The following is a 23,441-nucleotide window of genomic DNA, read 5'->3' as shown; positions in this document are numbered from 1 at the left end:
TTTCCTCTCGTCAGCTAGCCCTCTCTTTCTGGCTAATGTGTCTCCCTTCTCCCTACTCAAGAGTGCCCTGGGCCGTAAAAGCGGCGGCTGGTCCGTCACACCTGAGCAGAGAGACCCCGGGAGGAGGGGAGATGTCGACAGGAAACAGAGGGATCTGAGGTAAGGCTGCTCACTTTACCTCCCAGACACCTGGAGACCCTCCTCGGAAGAGAGGGAATGTGGAGACACAGCCAACCGTGTCCTGCCCACTCAGGGAAGAGACAACGGGTCTGCACTGTGGCTCCAGCTTACACAGCAAGAACTTTACCCACTGAGCCATCTCCTCGACTTAAAACACAACTTTAAAAAAAAAGAAAAGAAAAAAGAAAACCTGTGTGTGTGCGCACACCCACATGCACCATCACTGCTGTGAATCTGGGGCAGGAAGGGAGGCAACTTTCTCCTTGGTGAATTAAAGACCTTTATAGTGAGACCACAAGGGTGTGTCTGCCTCCGCCCAGCACAGGAAAATGTACCAAGTGGCACCTGAGCATGAGCGGCAGACGCTGGGGACACAGAAGAAGAACAGGAAGCCACTATGGAAGATCCCAATGCTGGGCAGCAAGCCAGAAAACCTCTGCTCATGGCAAAAACTACCAGCTGCACAGACCTCAGAGCACAGTGGCTCTCCAATGCTGCTTCCCTGCAGGAAAGAACTTGTTGTTTTCCAGTCCAGACTCCATCACGTAAAAATACACAATCGGAAAATTTGTTAGCGTTGGTTTCCAGTTACCTGGTGACAGATTCTGAGTATTTTAGATGTTGTGGGTTGATTCTCTATTGTGGTCGGCACACAATAGCTCCGCATCTTTCCCTGGCTTTCTCACGGACCCTGCCCTCCCCGCCCCTCCCTGTTTCTATGGAAATCCCTAGAATTAGTTAGAAAATTCAGGGTGTAAGCTGAGTGGAATCTTATGTGGAACAAGGAAGGGGCTGTGTGGCTAAGTCACCAGCAAGGACGTCTACAATGACCTGGGTGGGAGTATGGACGCAGACATGACCCTCAGCGAGTCTGGAAGCTGAAATCTCTCTGATGCTGGTGGAGGGATGTCAGGGGCAGAGGGCTCCCAGGCCCAGACAAGGCTGTTCCACTGGGGGTGGGTTGTAAAGTGGAGGATGCAGGGAGCAGGTGTGATGGGAAGCAGTCAGCCGTGAGTCACCACAGGCTCCCACGTGCTGTCCCTCGGAGCTGCCAGGCAAACATTTTTCCTCAGAACCCCATCTGATTTTCCCAGAGCTCCAGAGAATCAGCAGGAACTGGAAGGAATTGCTATCCTCTGGCATAGCAACCAGCTCCAGTCTGTGTCCCTGTCTTCCCCTTCCCACGGGGCCACTTCCCCGGGGTCAGGCTTCTCAAACCTAACTGCTCCTGAGAGCAAACACCAGGGTTCAGAGTCGGCTTCTGTGTGCACTGAGCGGGGTTACTGTAGGTTACTCTAGACGTCCTTACTGGTGACTTAGCCACACAGTCCCTTCCTTGTCTGCCACAGAAGATTCCATTCAGCTTATACCTTGAATTTTCTAACTAGTCCAACCTCCTGCAGGTGAATAACTAGCTTTTCCAGAACTATTTGGCAAGGGGTTTTTACACATGACCCCAAAGCACAGATAACAAAAACAGAAGAATAAGCATTATATCAAATTGAGAAGTTTCTTTTTTTTTCATTTTTTTATTATTAAGAGATTTTCTATTCATTTTACAGACCAACCACAGATTCCCTTGTCCTCCCATGGGGAGTCGGCAGAGTCCAGTACATTCAATTGAGGCAGGTCCAGGCCCCTCCTCTCTGCACCAAGGCTGCACAAAGTGTCCCATTATAGGCACTAGGCTCCAAAAAGCTGGTTCATGCACTAGGGACAGGTCCCGATCCCACTGCCTAGGGGCCCCCTAAACCGTTCAAGCTAAACAACTGTCTCTCCTATCCAGAGGGCCTGGTCTAGTACCATAGGGGGCTCCAAACAGAAGTTTCTACACAGCAAAAAGAGCAATCAACTGATAGAAGACAAAAGATGCCGCAGACCAATCATGTGACAAGGACTAACATCTAGACCGTCTGTAACAAAAATCCAATCAATCCAATTAGAAATGGGCAAGTAAGCTGAACAGACATTCCTAAAACATAAGATGCGCAAACAGCCAATGAGTCAGTCCACAAAGAAGAATTCCACATCACTAATCACCGCAGAAAAGGCAGACCAAATTACACATCACCTTACACCAGTGACAATGGCTGCCATCAAAAAATAAGTGACAAATGCGGGTGAGGAGGCGGAGAAAGGGGGATGATTGCCAGCACAGAGAACAGCACGGAGGCTCCCCAGAAAGGCCCAAGCAAACCCACCATATGCTCCAACTACCCTACCCTGAGTATCTATCCAAGGGAAATCAAGTCAGCAAGTCACACAGACCTGCGCTGGCTTCAGCACCTCTCAAAAGGGCCGTGACACAGAAGCAGCCGAGGTGCCCATCAGCAGGCAGAACGGGCAATGGATGGCACACACACACAATGGAAAATTGCATCCAATGACACAGAGTATGGAGCCCCAACATCTGTAGTGAAACAGATGGAAATGGAGCACATCGTGCTAAGTGGCATAGGGCGGACACAGAAAGATAAACACCATGGGGGGAAGGCAAGCAGAGGGTCCAAATACAGACGAGGTACTTCGGAGGCGAGGGGTGGGAGAGGAGCGGGAGACCAAAGAGGGACTGAAGACAGAAGTATTAAGTTCTGCATGGTGCAGTGTGACTACAGTTTACAACAACCCGTGGATAACGGGAAGAGAGGTGACAAGAAGCCCCAAACACAGAGCAGGGACAAGGAGATGGTAGCATTAAGTACTCAGCTCAGCCAGGATGTATGTCAGTACTGCACTGTCACACTGGGTCCCACAAACATTTATAATTACAATGTGTTAACCAAAAGCTGAACGACAATTTTCAAGGAGACGGAAATACTGAGGATCGTGTTCAATTATTATATTTTGAAGTCAGATGTCAAGTTATCACATTATCTGACGTAAGTATGTTAAGTATAGTAACAACTCATAATAAGCAGCACCAGGGGATGTGGTCTTACTTGGGCGAGGAGGACCAGAGTCACGTGAGGTCATAGATACCGAGCCCCCGGGTTAGCTGTGGACCATATGCCAGATAAACCAGTACAAACTAACCACCCAGGACCTGCTTCTGCTGTAGTATCATCAGTGTGCAGAGGGCAGGTTAGTGTGCAGCATCCCAACAGACGGTTCATAATCTGTCTTCCCAACCATGAGCCACAGGCTGAAAAGTCAGCGAAACCTTTTAAACTACCCCAGAAAAGGACACACTTTGCAAAGTAATTTCAGAGGATCTCAACACTTAACCCAACCCATGGGTCCCTGGAGGAGCCCAGTTCACTGGTTCCCAAGCCCCTCTCTATGTGCAAAGATGATCATGGAAACTCAAAGAGACTAACACTCGTGCCCTGCCCCCCAGTGGGAGCCTGTTTTCTGGGTGCCTGAAGCTGTGCAGGGCCAGCTCCTTGCTGCTTCTGCTGGCACAGTCTCACCCTTTCCCAGCACTGGTTGCTAGGCAGTGACACCCACACTCTGCCTCCAACACAAAACAACAGACCCAGCTTCCCAAACTGAATGTTACAGTCATTCAAACAGCACAAAAGTCCTGTGACTTCAATGAGAACGAGAACTTCTACCTTCTAGCTTCTCCAAACCTAGCTTCTCCAAGTGCCCCAAGACAGCAAACCCAAGGGGAGGAAAAGAGCACACAGAGAGAGGCCAAACTTGGAAGGAAGCAGGAGCAAGACCCAGGGACGCCTCCATTGTGAGTGAGCGGATTATCAGTTCAGCCTGGTGCTGGCGTGACTGACTGGCAGGCTGGAGGGCAGCTCATTTGATCCTACAGACAGGCTGACCCTGTTATGAGATGAATCTGGATGAACCCAGTTCAGCCCTTTCCCAGTATCTAGGGTTAGTTAGATAGGCCAGCAAGCATGCTGTCTGCTGCAGCAGGAGCAAACTTTCTCTCCTCTTCCCTCCCCTTCCCTCCCACTCCCACCCTCCCTCCCTCCCTCTTTCCGTGTGTGTGTGTGTGTGTGTGTGTGTGTGTGTGTGTGTGTGTGTGTGTTTATGAGACAGGGTTTCTCTGTGTAGCTCTGGTTGTCCTGGAACTCTGTAGACAAGGCTGGGCTTGACTCAAGAGATCCACCTGCCTCTGGCCCCAGAACGCTGGGATCAAAGGCATGTTCCATCACTGCCCGGCAGCAAACCTCTCAAATGCAGGAGAACACTCCATCACTGAGGCCTGCACAAGACAACTTGAAGGAGTGGACTCTCTCTTCCGCCGTGGAAGCAGCAGAGGTCAAACTCAGGTCAGTCAGGCTTGGCGGTGGCAAGTGCCTGCTGAGCCATCTCACCAGCGATACATCTGAAATGCCTAACCACCAAAGAGAAGAAAAGCAAACCGGTACCTGCTAACGGTGATGACTAGCCAACCAACTTGGTTGCATGTCACTTGACACATGTGTATCAGAGCATCACATGAAACATTTTAGACATATGTGGCATACAACTAAACCTCAGCAAGTGGGCAAGTACAATCTGGAAGCACACACTCATGGAGTCCTTCAAGATTTAGTCATCACTGCTATGCGGACCACTCAGATGAAGATGCACTGAGTCCCAAGCAGCAAGTGGATAATTTGGGCCTTTTCCAGCCCTATGTTCCTGAGACTGAAGCCGCAGCTCCGGGGCAGTCTCCCACAGACCACAGGGCTGGCTGGACTTCCACAGCTGCCCCAGAACCATGGCTCCTTCAGGAGTACCCAGGCCAGTACAGCTGAGGGCACCCATGCAAGGGTCAGTCAGGGTGCCCACCTCCATCTGCAGAGCCCCATGTCTTCCCAGCAGCTCGTTTTAAAGGCACTGTTTCTGAGAACACGGTCTCCCTTTTATCTGCCAAAGCTTTTATTCCTGCTTCTATTCTGGGATGTGTCACACAGTGCAGCCTCTGTGTGGCAGGACAGCCTGGTCGGTGCCAGGTTTGCTTGTGGCTCACAGGACTCGGTGCTTGGCTCATCGCGGGCTTCTAATAAATAAATGTGAAGAACAATGCTTCGTTAAACCGCAACGCCCACTGGAAACTGCAACGCTCTTTAATTCGTCCTACAGATGCCTTCTACATGGCACGCTGTAAAGCTGGGGGATAAGGAACAGCAAACCAAGGGAGAAATGAACAGATGAAGTCACCCACCCACTAAGTTGCCACCTCAAAGGGCATGGTATTCCACCATCAATATCAGCGGCAGCGAGATGAGACATACTATGCCAGGACGTGGGTTCATCCACAGTGAGCAGACAGCAAATCTCTGGAAGACAGCACAACTGTCTGACTGTTGGAGAGGGTGTAAAAGGATGCCCCAAGAAACTGCTTTTACTTAGTGCTGTCTTAACGACACAAAACCGACACGTGCCTGCAAAGGGCAATCTGCATGTCTCCAAGGACTTTGCAAATTCCTCTTAACAAGGCAGAAAGGCAGTGATCCTGAGCTCGGAGTGAGGACAGCTCCCCTCTCCTGGGGAGGAGCTCCCCTTAGCTGCTCCACACTTAGCATCCTACCCCACACCTCATCCTCAGGCAGTGGGCATGCTCAGCCCCCAGCTGGCTGGCTCCTCTTCCCTTCAGCTCCCTGTGTTAGCTCCTGTCATAGCCTTCACGGTGAAGTGGGAGAGAGAAGGCAGGTGCTCCGGGATGAGTCAGCTCTGCATAGTAGTTGGGACGGAGAGGTCGCTGCAACACACAGGCCTCCAACAAGAGGAATCCTTTTCTAGCTCTTCCGTCCACAGGAGCTGGTCAAATCATCCTGCTTTATACTTTCTCATAACGTTTCTTACTGATTCTAACCCCATTCTACATTTGCTTCGTACAAAATAGAAAGACAATAAGAAAATGTAAGTCTGTGTGTCCACAGATGATCAGAATTATCAATAGCCATCTGGACACTGAAAAGCAATCTCAGCTACAAACACACTTTAACACTGACAGCAATATTAAACACAGTCATCTGTTCAGAGATACAACACCACTTGCAACCGACACTGCTGCATAATTTAAGGGAATTCTCGAGACCACTTGGAAAGATGTATTCAATTCCAATGAACTGTGACAATTTGAAAAATCATTCTCTTCCTGCACTACCCCCTCCATTCTTCCCTTCCCTCCTCACACTGCTCATCTGTCTGAAGTCCATCTTGGTGCTCTAGGATACTCTTGGGTATTTCAAGTCTAGTGGGGAGTCTAGATAAAGGAACATGCTGCCTTAAGTGGGGGGTACAACTTACAGTCAGCATTCAAGAGTCTACTAACTGATACTATGTTCAGAGAACTAGCCTCTGAGATAGATGACCACATGTCAACATTCTGGGAATTAGAAAAGGGGATTAGGTCGGATACTTATTGCTCCATCTTCTCCTAAATGCTCATGCCCAACCAGAAAGGCCAAGTTTCAGTGCCTGCCTTCATGTTTCTGGATGTGTCAAAAACAAATTAATCTGAAAGGTTAATGCTCGTTAAGATTTATAGACAGTTTCCCATTCACTGTGGTTTCATTGGTCCAGAGGCTGGGGTCAACCACTGCATTAAATCTAGCTAGTCTTTAGTCAGGTTTAAAATGGAAGAGGAGGGGAAGGCAATGATTCCTGCTCTCAGATCAAAAGCTGCAGTCCGAACCATGACTGGTAATAGCAATCCCAACTACTGTGCAGTGCTGAGCCATTCCCAAAGCACCGCCACCCCTTCACTGTGAAGGCCACACACACAAGCTCCCCATGGGGAACTGAAGAAACAAGGAGCCAGCCAGCACAGAGCAGAGCCTGCCCAAGGTCGTCTGACACCTTGTAGACAACGCAATGCAGAGACAGAGAGAGCTCTGTCATGTCAGACAGACAGACTGACAGACAGACCAAGGCGGCAGACTGACATCCCAAGAAATGTAGCACTCCAGCTCCAGGGGAGGAAGGGAGGGCCAGGCTCAGAGCTCACGTTGCCCACAGCTCCCAGGAAAGTGGACAGGACCGTCACTTACGTGGCTTCACATTGGCCACCACGGCCAGGCTTTCAGGCGCGTGTGCGGCATGGTGCCTGTGCTCCCCGGCGCCAGAGCTACCGCTGTACTCGATCACATCCACGTGTCCTAGAGGGACACTCCACTTGAGCAGGTACCTCTGGCTCATCACAGCATGGCTTTCGTGTGAGGTCCTAGAACAAATAGAAGGCTGTTACTTTACCGGTGGCCACGGGGCCAAGTTCCTATGCCTCCCATCTGTCACGTATCGCTGAGCAACAGTGGAACTGCCAAGGCACTCAGGATCCCTCTGCAAACAGCAGTCACTGGCTCCAGCTAAGGCCTCCAGCAAGATGGGCAAAAAAAAAAAAAAAAAAAAAATCCTCTCCACAGTCTCTCACTCAGAACCTGACAACTCATTGCAACCACGTCCCAGGAGTCGGGACAAAGTGTCCCAAGTGTGCAGAGATGTTCTCTGATAGCTCCATCCGGGTTGACTCTAGCGTCCCCCTTTATTCTTATATGGCTACATTATAATCAATTAATAAAATTAAGTCACATCCCACACTCCATGACTGAAGCATCTGTTGAGTATACAGAGGTGAAACAAAAACCTATGTATTCTCTTCTTTTTACCACAACGTGGAACACAAACACAGAGAAACACCTATGACCAAACAGCAGCAGAGCCCACAGCTCATGCAATTATGCACAGGCACATCCATGTTGCTGAGGGTGCTCAAGACAGCTTCTGCATGGCCAGCCTGACCCTCATGGTCAGTGCCCTTCACTTGCTGACAAGGAGTTAGAGGCTTAGCAAGTGGGGTGACTCTGGCTCTCAAGTGTCATCCACATATCCTCTCTGCCGGAACTCTGTGGTAGTGGGAGGAGGGTGGCCACCTATCCACAAGGGTGATGCTGGACAATAAAGCACCATGTGATGGAGGTGCGCAGTTGCACGGTTCCCAGCCTGCTCTCCAGGAGGGACAGTCCAGATGCGGTGCCACGCACCCTCACGGTGCAGGCACTCCTGCTAGACCATTGTGCATTACCAAAGGCTCATCGACGGCTCCTGTGAGGTCGGTAGAAGCCTCTCACCTGCTGGCTCCACATCAACCTGCAAGGATCCCACCCTCCCAGATTCCCTCAGCTTCCCACAGTAGCTATGTGCTGGGGAACCATCCTGATGCTGGAAAACACCCATCCGAAGTATACTTAGAGGATCGGCTAAATGACAGCCGAGAGCCACAGGTGACAAGGGAGGTCAGGGGCGCAATGCGGGGCCAGCTCCAGCACCAGCCTACCTGAGTTCACTTGTACACACCTGATTTCCACCAGCAGACTCACTGACCCTCAACAACTCAGTCCCAGATTGGTCTGTGTATAACGCTCTGGGTTCCACCCTCAGCAAGGCATAATAATAAAATTAATACTAACACTACTTCTTCTACTTCTACTTCTACTTCTACTACTACTACTACTACTACTACTACTACTACTACTACTACTGTACAAAAAGCTTGCAATGAGTTTCCTTTCATTAAGGTACTGAATTTGGCCACAGCTCAGTGCAGTTCAGGTGAGGGATTGAACGCAGCCTCTCTCTCGTTATCTGATGTACATGGCATGTCGACATACTATAAGGCCGACGACACATGGCCTGGGCTTGTTCTTACCGTGAGCTGGCAGTGGCACACATGAGCACATCATTCAACATGAAGAGGCGGCGTTCTTTGGTCTTGATGATTTCTCCCCTGTCGTTGTAAACCGTTTCAATCACATCATCAGATCGAATGAGGTACCGGTTTCCACTGCTGAGGAGCTGAGTGTTCAAAAGGACACCAACACAGTCACTACCTCTGGGTTCAGGCAAAGGAGAAGGGATAGGGGACTCCCGAAATATACAACCTTACAGTGTCCATGTTTTATATGACTCATTCTCTGTAAGAAGGGTCCATAGCTCCTGCTCTCTCCTCACAGGGAAGCTACTGGGCTCAGTGTGTGACTTTAAACTCCGTCTTATTGACATCAGCACTGGGGGTGAAAGGTGAGTCTGTATCTACACTTAACTTGTTGTAATTGTTTTACCGCCATCAGTGATTGAACCCAGGACGTCCTGCAACCCACCAAGTGTTCCACTACTGAGCTACATCTCCCAGGGGCTGTATCTGGTCTTCCTGTCGTCTGCCACTCTGTGTGTCACTGAACCACAGAGACATCAGTTCCTGCAAGGATGCTCTACATGGATCAGTGCCATGGGATGTCACTTCATGCTCATAACAGGAAACAGCACCTTTGGCCCACCTCTGCGCCTAGCCTACTACCTGACGGCCTAGCTCTCAGAAACCGGCTAGAAGCCAACATCATCACGGGGCCTTTCATGGCCTGTGCACAGGATCAAGGTCAGGTGCTTCCAGGCTGCGGTCAGTATGTCTTCCTTCCCAGGATGCTCTCACACCAAGCACCATGGAGATGCTCAACTTTAAATGATTCAAACTATATCAAGAGAGCATAGCCGACTGTAATTCTCCATTCAAAAACTTTCGGTCATTGAGAAATCAGAGAAATGCCTCTCAAAATGCACAGCCAGAGCTCCTCAGCAGGAAGCCACCGGATGTCATCATCAAGCAGGACATCTCCCCCGCCGAGGAGAAAATGAATGTGGTATTAACAATGAATAACACCATACAAGTGAGCATGGCTCCTACAGGTAGACTGACTCCTCCCCACAGACGACAGGGCCTTAAACAAACATGTGAAAGCCTATGAAGGTCTGTGGTGTGCTGCAAGAAATCCTTCTGTAAAGAGCAAGTCCAAACAGCCCGGCCAAGGAGGGCAGATTTTTGGGGTACAGACAGCTCAGCACTGGAGGATAAAGACAAACAGCTATCTGTAACAAATTATGGGGTTTTGAAACTAAAGCTAAGAGTTGTGGTTCTTAAACTTTTGGGGGTTCTTGGATCCAAACGAGGGGCTACCAAGTCTGTGATGCCCTTTCCTGAGAAACCATGTGGGCAGAGGTCAAGGTTTTACGTGCATTCCCAGGCATTCCCGGCCCTCCCCACCACAGTCAGACGAGCCGAGCGAGTTACCCTAGTAGTCAATGAAACTGTAACCCTGGCTCGTTAGCATGAAAGGGCCGAGAAAACCCTCTCCGACCTTGTTCAGGTATCTTTCATTTATGGCTTTTGCGATCTGTTTGACTTCACAGCGCTGGTCAGCATCTCTTTTTCTCTCGTTCAGCTTCTCCGCCAGGGTCTCGAGCTCCGTCAGCGCCATCTGAAGGGGCAATCTGTCGGGGTGTCCTTTGGCCGTGTTTTTCAGCATGTCCTGTGAGCAGGAGGAAGGGTGTGTGTGGTCGGCAAAGACGCCTCCAACCCCCACAGTTAACAGACCACTCAGTCTGGCAGCTGGAGTGACATGGGCTGCCAGCCACCCCTGGAGGAGAGTCCGGACTCAGAGAGGGATAAGAGTCATCTCAACACTTGGCTGAATATCCAGTCAGCTCTCTGTGTAAAAATGAAACTACTGATGAAAAACTACATAGTGTGGGCCCGACATAGGAACATACCACCATCTCAGAAAGCCAACAGTGGCCAGGACAGAACAGTCAGCCTGCGTTTTTCTACTGGAATCAGTAGTCAAGCAAATGCACCTACTCCCCGAGTTCCCAAGCAGTGTTAAATGCGCGACTGTGGCACCGACCACACTCACAAGGTCAATTCACCCAGCAGGGCTGTGTGCCCTGTCTGTCCACTCCTGACAAAGGCCCCGATCTTAAGGAAGAAGACTCGCCACATGGTACCACGCAGGCATGCCGCACATCCACTCTGCTCCTCAGACCCCGAGTCTTTGGCAGGTTGAGGCCATGGCACTGTATCCACCTCATCCACAGGGAGTTTTTCCAACAGCATGTCCTTACGCTGAGTCTCCATGGCCCACTTGGTAATTCCCACAATATTTCAAGCTTTTCCATTATCATCCTGTTACGGAGTGCTTGATGCCTCTGTTGCAATTGTTCTGGGGTACCGTAACCCACACCACTCAAAGACTGTGGACTTAATCTATAAATGTGTGTGTTCTATTGACCTGCTGACTGGCCACTCCTTGAACCTCCTTTTTCTCCTTGGGCCCCCTAACACCAGAGATACAACAGTACTGAAGTAGGTCAATCAACAATCCTACAGTGACCTCTGGAGAGTCTCAAACTTCTCACTCTAAAGCAAAAACTAGAAGTGGGGCCAGGTGTGGTGGTACATGCCATCCCAGCAGGCCAGAGGCCCAGGCAGGAGGGTCAAGAGTTCAAGGCTGAGATGAACAGTGAGTTCAAGGCCAGCCCGAGTGCTCTCTCACCTGGTACGCAGCAGTAACTAAGAGATCTCTAAGCCCTTGAGAGAAATTCAATGTTCTCCTTTAGTAAAGACACAAACAGTCTTGATGCTGATACAGGGAGAAAATCAAACTAGCCAGATACGGCATTCCTCAAGTCAGCTAAGTGAAGAGACCCTAACTTCTCCACTCTCAGGGAGGCTAAAGAGAGCTGCTGACTCTGGACAAGATAAGCCTGGAGTTGGCAAAGGCTGGATCAAGAGGTGTAAGCACAGAACATCCCTGGAATGCGACAGGAAGGTGAAGCAGCAGGTGCCATCGGAGAAGACTCGGCAAGTGTGCCCCAAGATCCAGCTCAGATAACTGCTGGACGGATGGGCTAACCAGTGAACTTCCAGTGAAGGCCAAGCCTCCTGCTAACAAGACACCACTTCAGATTCGCCCCACTAGAGAGGAGCAGCCGGTGCCTGGCTCGGAGCTACAAAGGACAGGATGACTCTGTTGGAGAGCAGAGTGGACACGCAGGGAGCTGAGATGGAAGATGATGGAAGATGAGGCTCGCTCAACCGTCCGAAGGCCTTCTCCTCTCACCATGCCTACTCTGCTTGTGCTCTGAAAATGGAGGACAAACCCTAGCGACAGCCCAGTTCACAGCGTCTCTTACTCTGTGCTCTAAGCTCACCACTGAGAACAGCTATGTAGAGAAAAGGACGTCTCTGAAAACAGGACTGACGCTTGACAAAGCACGGTGCAGCAAATGCAGAGGAAAATTACTGGGGAGGAGCCGGGGGAAGAGCCTGCCGGAGGGCCTCAATCACTGAACCCTCTTTACCATGGCCAGAGAGAGAAGCTGGGTCCCAAGAAGGAAGTTGTAGCGGGTGCAGGTGCGGCAGCACTTGAGAGGGCTGACTCCAGCTCCAGGGGGCTCTGGGTGGCTAACGCTCTGTGCAACAGACACACACTACACGGAGGAAGAGGAACAACCTGGCTTCCACCCTCTGCTACAAACAGGGCTCAGGGATGTTTCTTGGAGGGGCTGAGAGGCATGACAAACACCCCTGCTCAGAACTGAGCAGGGCTCTCTATCATGTAGCACCCATCTTTGTGATATCACACTGGTGCCTTTTTCTGCGTAGGTAATGCACGCCAACAGATTGCTCCCCTGGAGCCAATGGTAGCCTTTTCTGAACGAACAATCTTGCGGCCTTTCACACAGCTCCTAGGCAACCCTTCAGCCAGTCCTTCATCGTTGCTGCTTATGATTCCTTAATGTTCAACACCTATTGTTCTGGTCCATTAACTCTCCCACTTTGGCCAACTCTGCTGTAGAAAGACGTGGACATCGCCTGAACCTCTGATGATCAACTTCCCCCTAAACATTCTGTCTTTTTAACAGGGAAAGATCTCGGCACAAACAGCCCAAAGGCTCCAGTTTTCATGACCAATATGTCCTTGCTCTGCATATAAATTACATGACATTCTGTCAACAACAAAAAGAAAACAAGACAATACCAAAAACAAACAAACAACAAAAAACAAAAACAAAACCTCACCAAAAAACAAACAATTAACAGGTCTAAGGATGGTTCAGGAGCTAAGAGCACTGGCCACTTTTGCAGAGGACCCTGTTTGGTTCCCAGAATCCACATGGCAGCTCACAACCATCCTTCAGTCCAGTTCCAGTGCCCTCTTCTGGTCTCCACAGCCGCTGCCTATGTGACTGCTGGTGACTGTGCCCTGCTATCCCCTGTGACAGCAACAGATTAGGGACCAACTCCTCTAGGGGCAGCCCATCTACTTGTAGCTGCAAAGGAGGTCTGCAATTGTTGAAGGAGGGGGAGCCTTGGGGGGCCCACCCACACCTGTTCCTGGTCTTTCACCGGCATACCTGCAGTAGGAGGATGAACTGCGGGAACCTCTGGATGGGCCTCATCATAAGGCTGTGGAGTGTGACGCGGTCTGGACTGGAATCCTGGCTCAGCTATGGGGAAGAAGGACAGGGTCAGTGTGAGCAGTGGGTCAGCCTAGCTGTGTCCTTGCTGCACACAGAGTGAGGATGATGGACAGGCCGCTCAATAAAAAACTTTCTAGAACATAGGGAAAACACTTCCTACCCCAACCCTTAGGAGGACTCATGGCTGACGCTGGCCTGAGGAGGGGCCATACCCAGCTATTTCAGGCCCTGATATACTTCCCAGTATTCTTAGGGTTCCATATTGGCCCAGTCTGCTACAGAGGTGTGGCCCCTTCTGCCGCTTCCGAGAGAAAGTTACTCCCAGCACTCATCAGTCACCTTGACCAGCATCTCCGAGCACCCAGGGAGACATCAGTACTGGACCGCCTGAGGCCCTGATTGGCCCTGGCCCCGGGGCTACACCTGGGACATCTCCTTATAACAACTCCACACAGTGAGGTCAATGCACAGTAAACAGCAAGGCTTAGCTAGGCCTAGACTAAAGGTCACCTGGCCCTGGGAAGGACACCGGGAGGGACTGTGGCCACCACAATGCCACAGTTTCTATCAAGTTCCTGACAAAACCCTCAGAGGAAATCACTTGCTAACTCGGTAATGTCTCTGTTCCCTCTAGGAAAAGATGTCACAGCTCTAGGACACAGAGCTCAGCTTCTCCAAAGCCAGAGGATATTTAACCTCTGGAGAGCCCTCTTTGAGCTGACCGCGGTGCAGTGGGGACCTGAGCTGTGTTCAGTAGGAGAAAAGGGGGGTAAGTGTCCCACCTTAAATCGGACATCAGTGTAAGCAAGAACACGTGCCCTGTGTCTGCTCACCCCAGGCAGCAGACGCCAGAAAACAGTCCAAGGACCAAGAACACACGGTGCTCTAAGGCTTTGTCATTCAAATGAGACTGAGCAGGGATGCCCAAGGTCCTTGAAGGGGACTTCAGTCTGGTTCACTGTGCATCAGCCTCAGGGAGGCTTTCACATGGAGGCCTCTGAGTCCTGCCTGCAGACCAGCACCTCCAGGGAAATGCCCTCCATTGAGAAATGGAAGAAGGCAGCAAGAGCTTGGGGCTCTCAGCCTGACATCGGGAGGAACAAACCCCACATATCCAGCAGGCCCCTCCACCCAGGGTCAGCCTTTCCAGGCCCTGGCTTACTGCTCTGTCTCAGGAAGGGGGATCATTTCCAACTGTAATCTAGACGTGAGCTACTGTCACACCTGACACCATGCTGAGATGGGAGCCCCAGTCCTCTGCGGGTTCTGATTCAACTTCCTTTACATCTATTTCCATGTAAGTACGCTTCTAAGGTGAGCAAACAAAAGTTCCTTCAAAAGCTGTGATACAGCCTGAAATCCCCAGACCTCCCGATACCCGGGGATCTGATGGTATCGACTCGCTACAATAAACGGCACCACACGTTCAAGGCACGGCTCGGTCCAGCCTCGTTCCAAGGCACTTCGATATGGGACTTGTCATAAGACACAGTTCAAACCCCAAGCAGGGGAAGTGGGCTTACCTTTAAGAACTCCAGGAAGGCGGGCTTTGTGGCACACGTCTTCTTGAGGACGGCCACGGCTGTGCTGAAGTTGTTCACATACTCGCTGTAAGCATCCAGCACCATGGACTTGGAGAACTGGAGAACAGAGATTGGGAGAGGCATGGCTTAGAACATGCCCTTCATGATGCTTTCACAGGACAAACCACTGTGGCTACACACGGTTCTTGTTTCCTGTGTATTTGCAGTGCACTTGGTGTCTACCTGGCTGGACACGCCTGGCCTGACCCCAACACACCTACCTGTTCCTGCACTTTGAGTTTAGGAGGGAAACCCTCCTGGCTGCAGAGGAGCTCAGCCAGCCAGCTCAGTTTCCTTGGCAGACACAGCTTCCAAGAGAATAAGGGTCATCACACAGTGGCCCCCACACCCTCCCTTGGGGCACAACCTACCTCTGGAAACACAGGGTAAGGCCGACCCCTTCCCCAGGTGGAGCTATGACACCCATATGCTAACATCCCCTATTTTCCCGCAAACGCCAAGGCTTTAAGATGCAGGATGAGGCAGGACTGGTGGTGCCCCTGGCACCAACCTTCTTGTTCTCTCACAAAGGCACCATGTGTCACCAGGGACAGCCAGGTGACCGACATGAGCATGCTTTCCGGTAAACCTGTGTGTGTGCGTGTGCGTGTGCGTGTGCATGTGCGTGTGTGCGTGCGTGTCTGTGTGTGTGTGTGTCTGTGTGTGCATATGTTGTGTGTGTCTGTGTGTGCATGTGTGTGTCCATGTGCGTGTCTGTGTATGTGTATGTGTGTGTGTGCGCGCGCGCATGACACTGAAACTCATGTGCTTGGTTCTGTCCACTTCATCTCGTATTTATACAAGAGAAAAGAGCTCGGCTGGCACTCATGCACAGGAAGCTGAGGCAGGACACCTCGCTAGCATTCAAGGCCAGCCTGGGATTCGAAGCAAGGTTCTGTCTCAAAAAAATAATCTAACATGGCCAGTGTGGTGACTCAGAGGGTAGAAGTGCTTGCCCATAAGCCTTGACAACCTGAGTTCAATCCCCAGGACCCACAGAGCGGAAGAAGAGAGTTGACTACGAAAAGTTGTCCTCTGGCCTCCATATGAGCGCCCCCAACACACACACAATAAAGAATAAAACATCATTTAGAAATAAACAAAACTGGGCTGGAGAGATGGCTCAGAGGTTAAGAGCACTGACTGTTCTTCCTAGAGGTCCTGAGTTTAATTCCCAGCAACCACATGGTGGCTCACAACCATCTGTAATGAGATCTTGTGCCCTCTTCTGTATACTAAATAAATAAATCTTTAAAAATACATATATATATTTTTTTAAAAAAAAGAAATAAACAAAACTGTCAAAAGTTTGCTACATTACTAATGTGGCATCATTTAAGTATCCAAGTACTTTTCCCACAAAGCTTCACGTTTCTATCCCTTTGACAGCGACCTTAAATCATCACAGAGCTAATCTACTTCCTCCATGGCCATCTACGTCCAGACTGAAAGGGAGACAACCCGCATTGTGCGTAACCCCCCCCCCCCCCCCCCCCCGTGAAGAGGAAAGATAAAATGACTCCAAATCCGTGACACACAAACGCTGTGCCCTTGGCTTCTGGGGGGCTGCTCCTGATGCCAGGAAATGTCACCTGCAAGCTGTCCCAGCATTATATTCCTGCAACATGGAGGACCAAATCCTAGAGCCCCATAACAAAACACCCAGGCCAAAGAACAAAGGTTCGAGGAAAACATCCAGGTATTTTTTTCTGCCTCGTTTTACACAGTCACCAGGCATAGAAACTATCGTGTAGAGAAAGTATGACCTCCATCAGGAAGGGGCCTGGTGACCTTACTACTACACAGGCTGGGCCCTCGCTCAGGGACAAACCCACGACTCAGTTAAATGACTGTGCACCCAAAACCTGATAAAGCGTGTACACTTAAGCCTTTCTGGACCTGTCTTTTGTCTTAAACCTCTGCACAGTCCCCTTTGGCCCCTGGGCAAGGGGCCCCTGCTCCTTCCCTGAAGGTACAAACTGGGTCAGGGCACTAACTGAGCAGCATGCATCCTTATGGGCTCTGGGGTTCTGGGAAGGGATGCCACCCCGAAAGGAACCCACAAAGCTCTAGGGAGGGTGGGGGAATGGGGTCTGCTGAGTTACCGAGGCCACAAAAACGTCGCCGATTGTTTCCACGGCATCCCACTCAGACACACGGCTGGCCAGTGCGATCTGGAACATGGAGTGACATTGCAGGATCTCTTTGACACGATAAAACACCATCTTGAGCTTCCTGTCACTCAGGAGCCGGGGCTCCATCTCAGACAGCGGCTTCTCGTATTGCTGAACCAGAAACAAGGACGGACAGTTCAGTCACCCAAGGTGGCAAGAGAGTTATTCTCACTTCCAAACAAATCACGTGACTTTCACTGTCAGCCCACAGTCACAACACTTAACACTTTTCGGAGAATTTCTCAAACTTGTGTATGTTTGGCCATAAACATCCAAACAAAACATACACAACAAAAACTATGTACACAGGGGTAAGGAAGGGTGTGTGAAATATGCGGCACTGTGCTGAGGTACCTCCAAAATCCTTCGTAAGGCATCTACGTAGTTCTTCTCACTTTCAACAATGGAACCCAGGATGTACCTCCTCAGAACCTGTCAGAAACGTGAAAGCAAGATGGTGGAAAACTGCTTCAGAACACACACTGGTAAACTTTACTTCTAGGTTAAAGCTTGTTAATTAAAATACATTTCTGGGGGTTGGGGATTTAGCTCAGTGGTAGAGTGCTTGCCTAGCAAGCGTAAGGCCCTGGGTTCGACCCTCAGCTACACACACACACACACACACACACACACACACACACACACACACACACAATACATTTCTGCCAGATGTGGTGGTGTGCATCTTTACTCAGCACTGGAGAGTCAGAGGCAGGTGGGTCTTTGTGAGTCCAAGGGCAATGCTCTTTACATAGCGAGTTTCAGGCCAGCCAGGCTGCCCAGTGAGACCATGTCTCAAAAAAACGTAAAATATTTTAAAACTAAGGAGACCTCTGAGGAAATGTTTTAAGTGGTGTGTTAACTAAGTAACACGGTGGGTATAAAATACACCTCTGTTGATACAACTGTCACCTTTTAAACCCCAAATTATAAACTGTAACAACAGCAAGACAAATAGAATAACACTTGCTTATGCAACATCCGTGATGTGAATTAACCAGTCAGTTAAGTGACGTGCCGTTTCACATATAACAGAGGGCAGAAAAGCTTCGGTCTCAATCAAATAATGCTACTAGCAACAGCAACCTACAAATCATTATTCTTAAGTTATAGACGAGCAGAAGCCTGGGAAGATGGAAGAACTGACTCTGTTTGCTAAGACCCACCTGGGCAGCGTTTTAATTCTCCCCTGTCACGAGAGGTGTGATCTTCTCATGAGAGACTGTGAGCTGCTCGCATTTAAAACACAGCATTTTCTGATTCTTTTTCATTGCGAATATAAAGGATTAGCGTATGGCTGTAACATGTCTGTAAAATGCCAGCGATGACATTTGGTACTGTCATTACCCAAGTGTCAACTGCCAATAGAAGGAAAATAAGACATAACACCACAGTAGAGTTACCCTCAAGTCAACACTCACAAACACACTCATGCTCGACATATCCATTTGTACACACATCATTGTCACACATGATGTGGACACACGCACACACCAGAACTCTTCTGGGCAAACAACTTGCTAAATGGCATTATCTGAAGATACTGCAATGCCACCTAGTGGGCCAAGAAATCATTTCCACCCAAAAAACTCAAGGCGGTTCAGATTTCAACTATGATTTATGAGACAGTCATTGCTCTCTTACAAAAAGGACTACATATTCAACCCACAAAACTAAGAAGACAATAAACCTTCCAAGAATATCTAAAGAAATTGTGTGTAGTGTGTGTGTGTGTGTGTATGTGTGTGTGTGTGTGTGTGTGTGTGTGTGTGTGTGTAAGAAACAGACAGACAGACAGTGTAGGCCAGAGATCAATCTTGTGTTGTCATCCCCAGTCATTTTAATTTTCTTGAGATAAGGCACTTGGCTGGTGTGTGGCTCACCAGTTGGGTAGCTTGCTCATCAGGAAGGAGTCCTAGGCCTGCTTCCCCAGTACTGGGGTGTATCTCACTATGCTCAATGTTTCTCACAGGTTCTAGGAGTCAAGGTCAAATCCTCATGCACGTGCAGCAAGAGACATACAAATACAGGGCTTGGTGGCTTATCCCCGTCATCCCAGTAGTTGGGAGGCTGAGGCAGGACTGATGATGAGTTAGGGCTAACAGGTGAGTTGCTGATGGTCTTGCCTATGAATCTAGAACATGCCTCAAAAAATACAGATGAAGTGGGGGTTAGAAATACTTGGAGCGGGCTGGGCGGTGGTGGCGCACGCCTTTAATCCCAGCACTCGGGAGGCAGAGGCAGGCGGATCTCTGTGAGTTCGAGGCCAGCCTGGTCTACCAAGTGAGTTCCAGGAAAGGTGCAAAGCTACACAGAGAACCCTGTCTTGAAAAACCAAAACCAAACAAAACAAAAACAAAAAAAACCTGGAGTGGTCATAAGACAATTTTCACTACTTTAGTTCATTCTCAGGCAGAGCCTAAGCACAGGTTCTTCACTGTAAAGTACACTCCTGATCACAGATCCAGGAAACTGTTTCTGCCAAAACTCAGAAGCCCAGACCCTACCCTGGGGCTCTCAAGTAACACTGCCCAAGGGTTAGCCTAAGGATTCAGACAGCTACATCTTAAGGCCCTGAGATAACACCTTAGGTCAAAGGACCAGAAATTGGTATAAGGTAGTCAGCATACAAAACCCACTCCATCATCTAGATTTCCTGGCTACGGCAGGTGATGTCAGCCTTTGGGGGTACTCAGAACTGACCCATCAAATGGCATGTCCACAGAGGAGTGGCATTAGAGAGCACCCAGTGATGTAACATCATCCTAAGAACTACAAATCCAAAGTTGCAGAGATAAAGTTCGCCCACGGGCATTCAAGAACCAAAGGAACAACCCAGGGGAGACAGTATTGTCCTCAAGAGCGACAGGTCTGCTCAGAGCAGAATGGGCAGTCCTCACTGGGGCCTGGGCCTGGAGAGATTCCAGACCCTTCTATGGCCATTCTTGTCCTAATATGGGTTGCTGTAGGGCGACTGATAAGATTCGGTACCCTCGGGTAACAACCTCAAACATATAAGTAAGAGCTGTCCTACCCCTTCCAAAATTAGGGCATGAAAAGAATATTCAACACGCAGCCTTTCGGGCTACTTCCAGTCCTTCTTTCCCTTTCAGAAGGGGGGGGAAATCCAAAAGCATCAACACCCCCAGTTTAACCTTTAAAGACATAACTCTCAAGGAGAACTCAGTTGCCAGGGAGAAAAATAATAGACGTGCATCACAACTGTAGGAGAGCAAGCTGAACAAAGAACACAGAACTCAGGGCCCCTGCTCAGGGTTGGGAGTGCTGAGATAAAATTCAAACTCCCCCACTGAACCTCATAAACTACTAGAGTATCTCCATGCCATGCGGGAGGGGAATTGGGGCTAGACTCAGTCAATGTGACCAAGCTAATCCTAGTGTGGTCTACGGGCCTTTTTGCAGAGATGGCTCTACTTACGGTCACCTGGGTAACCCACAGGGCACCTCCACCTCCACCCCCCCCCCCCCTACCCACCCCCATCCTACTAACCACAGTGAGCACCCAAGAGGCTGCTGGGATTGTGGAGGTGTCAATACCTCCTGCTTAAAATCCTACAAGCAGACTGGTCAGATGGCTGGAGGGGGAAAACATTTGTCCAAGCCTGAAGATCCGAGTTTCAACACCAGAAGCCAAGGTGAGAACAAAGAACTGACTCCCGAAAGCTGTCCTCTAACCTACACACACACACACACACACACACACACACACACACACACACACACACACACACACACACACTATTGGCCATTTCCTCCTTGCTCAGTATCCCCATCTCCCCACACATCACACGTCTACCCACGGTTTCCTCACACTCTCGTTCATTATCTCCATACCCCATCCACTCCCTCGCTTCACACATCCCACACTACTATCTCTATATACAGCTCACACACCTGTATTCACTATCTCCTCACAAACCACACAGCCCTATTTTCTGTCTCCTCGCACACCAGACAGCCTAGCTCAGCACCCCATCTACCCTACACCCCTGCCCACTGTCTCCAGATATGTCGCATCCCTGCTCACATGTTCACACACTCTGCCCTCGTTTATGGTCTTAGCCCACCGGTGTCTAGTTCCAGCCTATTCTTTTTGTTTGGATGGTGTTTGCTCATGGCTGCCTGGCTCCTCAGGTCCCTTCTATCCTTGCACCCCTAGGGATCTATGCCTAGCCACACCTCCTCTGTGGAGCTGCCCCTCCTCCTACGATGGACAGCATTTGTTCTGAGCTTCCTGTCTGGCACAGGAATGTGGACGGAGGACAGGATCATCATTCATATCTTTTGTCCCCGGTACCTAGCTGAGATCCTATATGTGATCAAATGCTGGGAACAGTAATGTCAGATAGATCACTTCAAGAATGCTGGCGGTAAGCCTTTCCCTTGTTATAACTCATGCTCACACGAGGTGGGGGAGCCAGGCAGTGAGAGAGGTTCTTTATGCCTGTGACAATCTGTCATCGACCCTTTTCTGGCCGGCAGCTCAGGTCACTTCCCCAGCTGGGCACAAGAGAGTTGGGGTTAAGAGCAGTGACTTTCGCACGTGTATCTGTGAGGCATGGTTCAGATCATTCACCTCCTCCACGGCCAGCTTTCTCTGTGTAAACTGCATACAGACAGTGAGGGCTTTTGAGGACCACGGGCTCCAGAGTGCATCCAGCCTCAGTGCTGATGACTGATAACTAACCAGGCAGCTCCCAGGCTGTCTGTGGACCCCTGCTGATGGACCACACCTCTTTACTCATTTCTACTTCTGCCTTGGTTCCGTTTTCAAGTCTCAGAAAAGGTAAGCTTGTAAGTGGGTCCTATTAACAGCCCCTAGATGTCCTCTTTAACCTTTTCAACGCTAACCTTGCAACGTAGCATGTTATTTTCCTTTTATGTGTCCATGGTCTGTATCTATTTACCTATACATGATCATGCATCTCTACCTATCATCAGCCTGTTTATCCAGCCACTGATTCATCTCTAACTTGTCATTAATCTTCATTTATTCAGCTGTGCATTATTCACAAATTGAATTATGCTTTGTTTCTTGTGTTTTCTCTTCCTTTTACCAAGGAAAGTCAAATTGAAACCACTAACTTTTCCCCCTCTGAACTTACTGTCAGATGTTAAGAAATGAATTACACCCAGATAATTTCATTAGTTATTAAAAGTCTATCATTTGGGGGCTGGAGCAATGGTTCAGGGGTTAACAGCACTGGCTGCATTTGCAAAGAAGCCAAGTTCAGTTCCCAGCACCTACATGGTGGCTTACAGCCACCTGTAGCCAATTCCAGGAAATCCAACACCCTCTTCTGACTGCCTTGGGCACCAGGCATGCACATGGTGCACTTACATACATGTAGGCAAAACACTCACATTCACAAAATAAGTAAGTCTTTGAAAAGAAAGTCTATCATTCTAATCTCAATTTTAGGCACCTATGCATACATCTTCTACACACACCTGTATACTGTCTCTTTAAGGGTTTTATGGAGATAAGGTCTGGCTATACATCTCAGGTTGGCCTCAAACTGGCAGCAATCCTCCTGCCTTGACTTCCGCAGTGCTAGAATTACAGGCATGGTCCATTATGTCTTACAGTCTCTATAAAAGTAGCTAGAACTAGAATAAATAAAGGATGACAAGGAAATTAAGCTCCACACATTTCTCTCACTTCCACTTGGAGGTGATATTTACGGTATTTAAGGAACTGTGCTGAGGCCAGAGCTGAGACCAGACATTTTCACGGATGGTTTAGGAGCAAAGTGTGGAAGCCCCAGTGTATAGTGTGTTCTCAGAGACAGGAGCCGGTCCTCCAGTGTGAGCACCAGTGACCCACTCACCTGTTGCTGAGACAAGCCCTCAGGCATTGGGGTCAGGACAGCCTCTGGATGCTTGCAGTCCACATCTATGAACAAATTTTGCTCCTCTTCAAAACAATACCTTTGATCTAAAAAAAAGCCAAAATGCATGAGTCTGACATTAAAATTCTGTATTTATGATATCATAGCTCAGTAAAATAAGCCGTGTTTAAAATAAAATAAATCTTCTGCGTAAGCATTTCAAGTTCAAATACGTACTTCCCACCTGGCTATTATTAAATTGAAAATTTAACAAACTCAATTAAAAAAAATCCTTCCACAAAGGTAATAAATCATCAGTATTGAGATTCTGAAGTTTATCTTCAGTTACGTAGCCAAATGGTAAAGTAGAAAAGGATATTTTAGTTTCTAACATTACACAGCAACAAAATCAGAAACAGAAAAGCAGCAGGGATGGGCTGAGAGCGGAC

General features: G+C 49.2%; 1 protein-coding gene across 4 annotated transcripts in view; it reads right to left on the bottom strand.

The window, feature by feature from the left end:
- Arhgef10 (Rho guanine nucleotide exchange factor 10) overlaps nt 1-23,441 on the bottom strand; it is a 97,784-nt gene that overhangs the window by 31,757 nt on the left and 42,586 nt on the right. For all 4 annotated transcript variants that reach the window (XM_036209522.1, XM_036209523.1, XM_036209524.1 and 1 more), the window contains 8 exons: nt 22,993-23,099; nt 17,495-17,572; nt 17,072-17,251; nt 14,907-15,023; nt 13,318-13,410; nt 10,260-10,430; nt 8,777-8,922; nt 7,122-7,294 (listed from right to left, as the gene is read on the bottom strand). In XM_036209522.1, the coding sequence (XP_036065415.1) occupies nt 7,122-7,294; nt 8,777-8,922; nt 10,260-10,430; nt 13,318-13,410; nt 14,907-15,023; nt 17,072-17,251; nt 17,495-17,572; nt 22,993-23,099 (1,065 nt within the window). The remainder of the gene's footprint in view (nt 1-7,121; nt 7,295-8,776; nt 8,923-10,259; nt 10,431-13,317; nt 13,411-14,906; nt 15,024-17,071; nt 17,252-17,494; nt 17,573-22,992; nt 23,100-23,441) is intronic.

This window comes from Onychomys torridus, chromosome 17 (assembly GCF_903995425.1).
Source record: "Onychomys torridus chromosome 17, mOncTor1.1, whole genome shotgun sequence".
Lineage (NCBI taxonomy): Eukaryota > Metazoa > Chordata > Mammalia > Rodentia > Cricetidae > Onychomys > Onychomys torridus.
The sequence above is the reverse complement of the archived record's forward strand: the minus strand, read 5'-3'. Positions and strand labels throughout refer to the sequence as shown.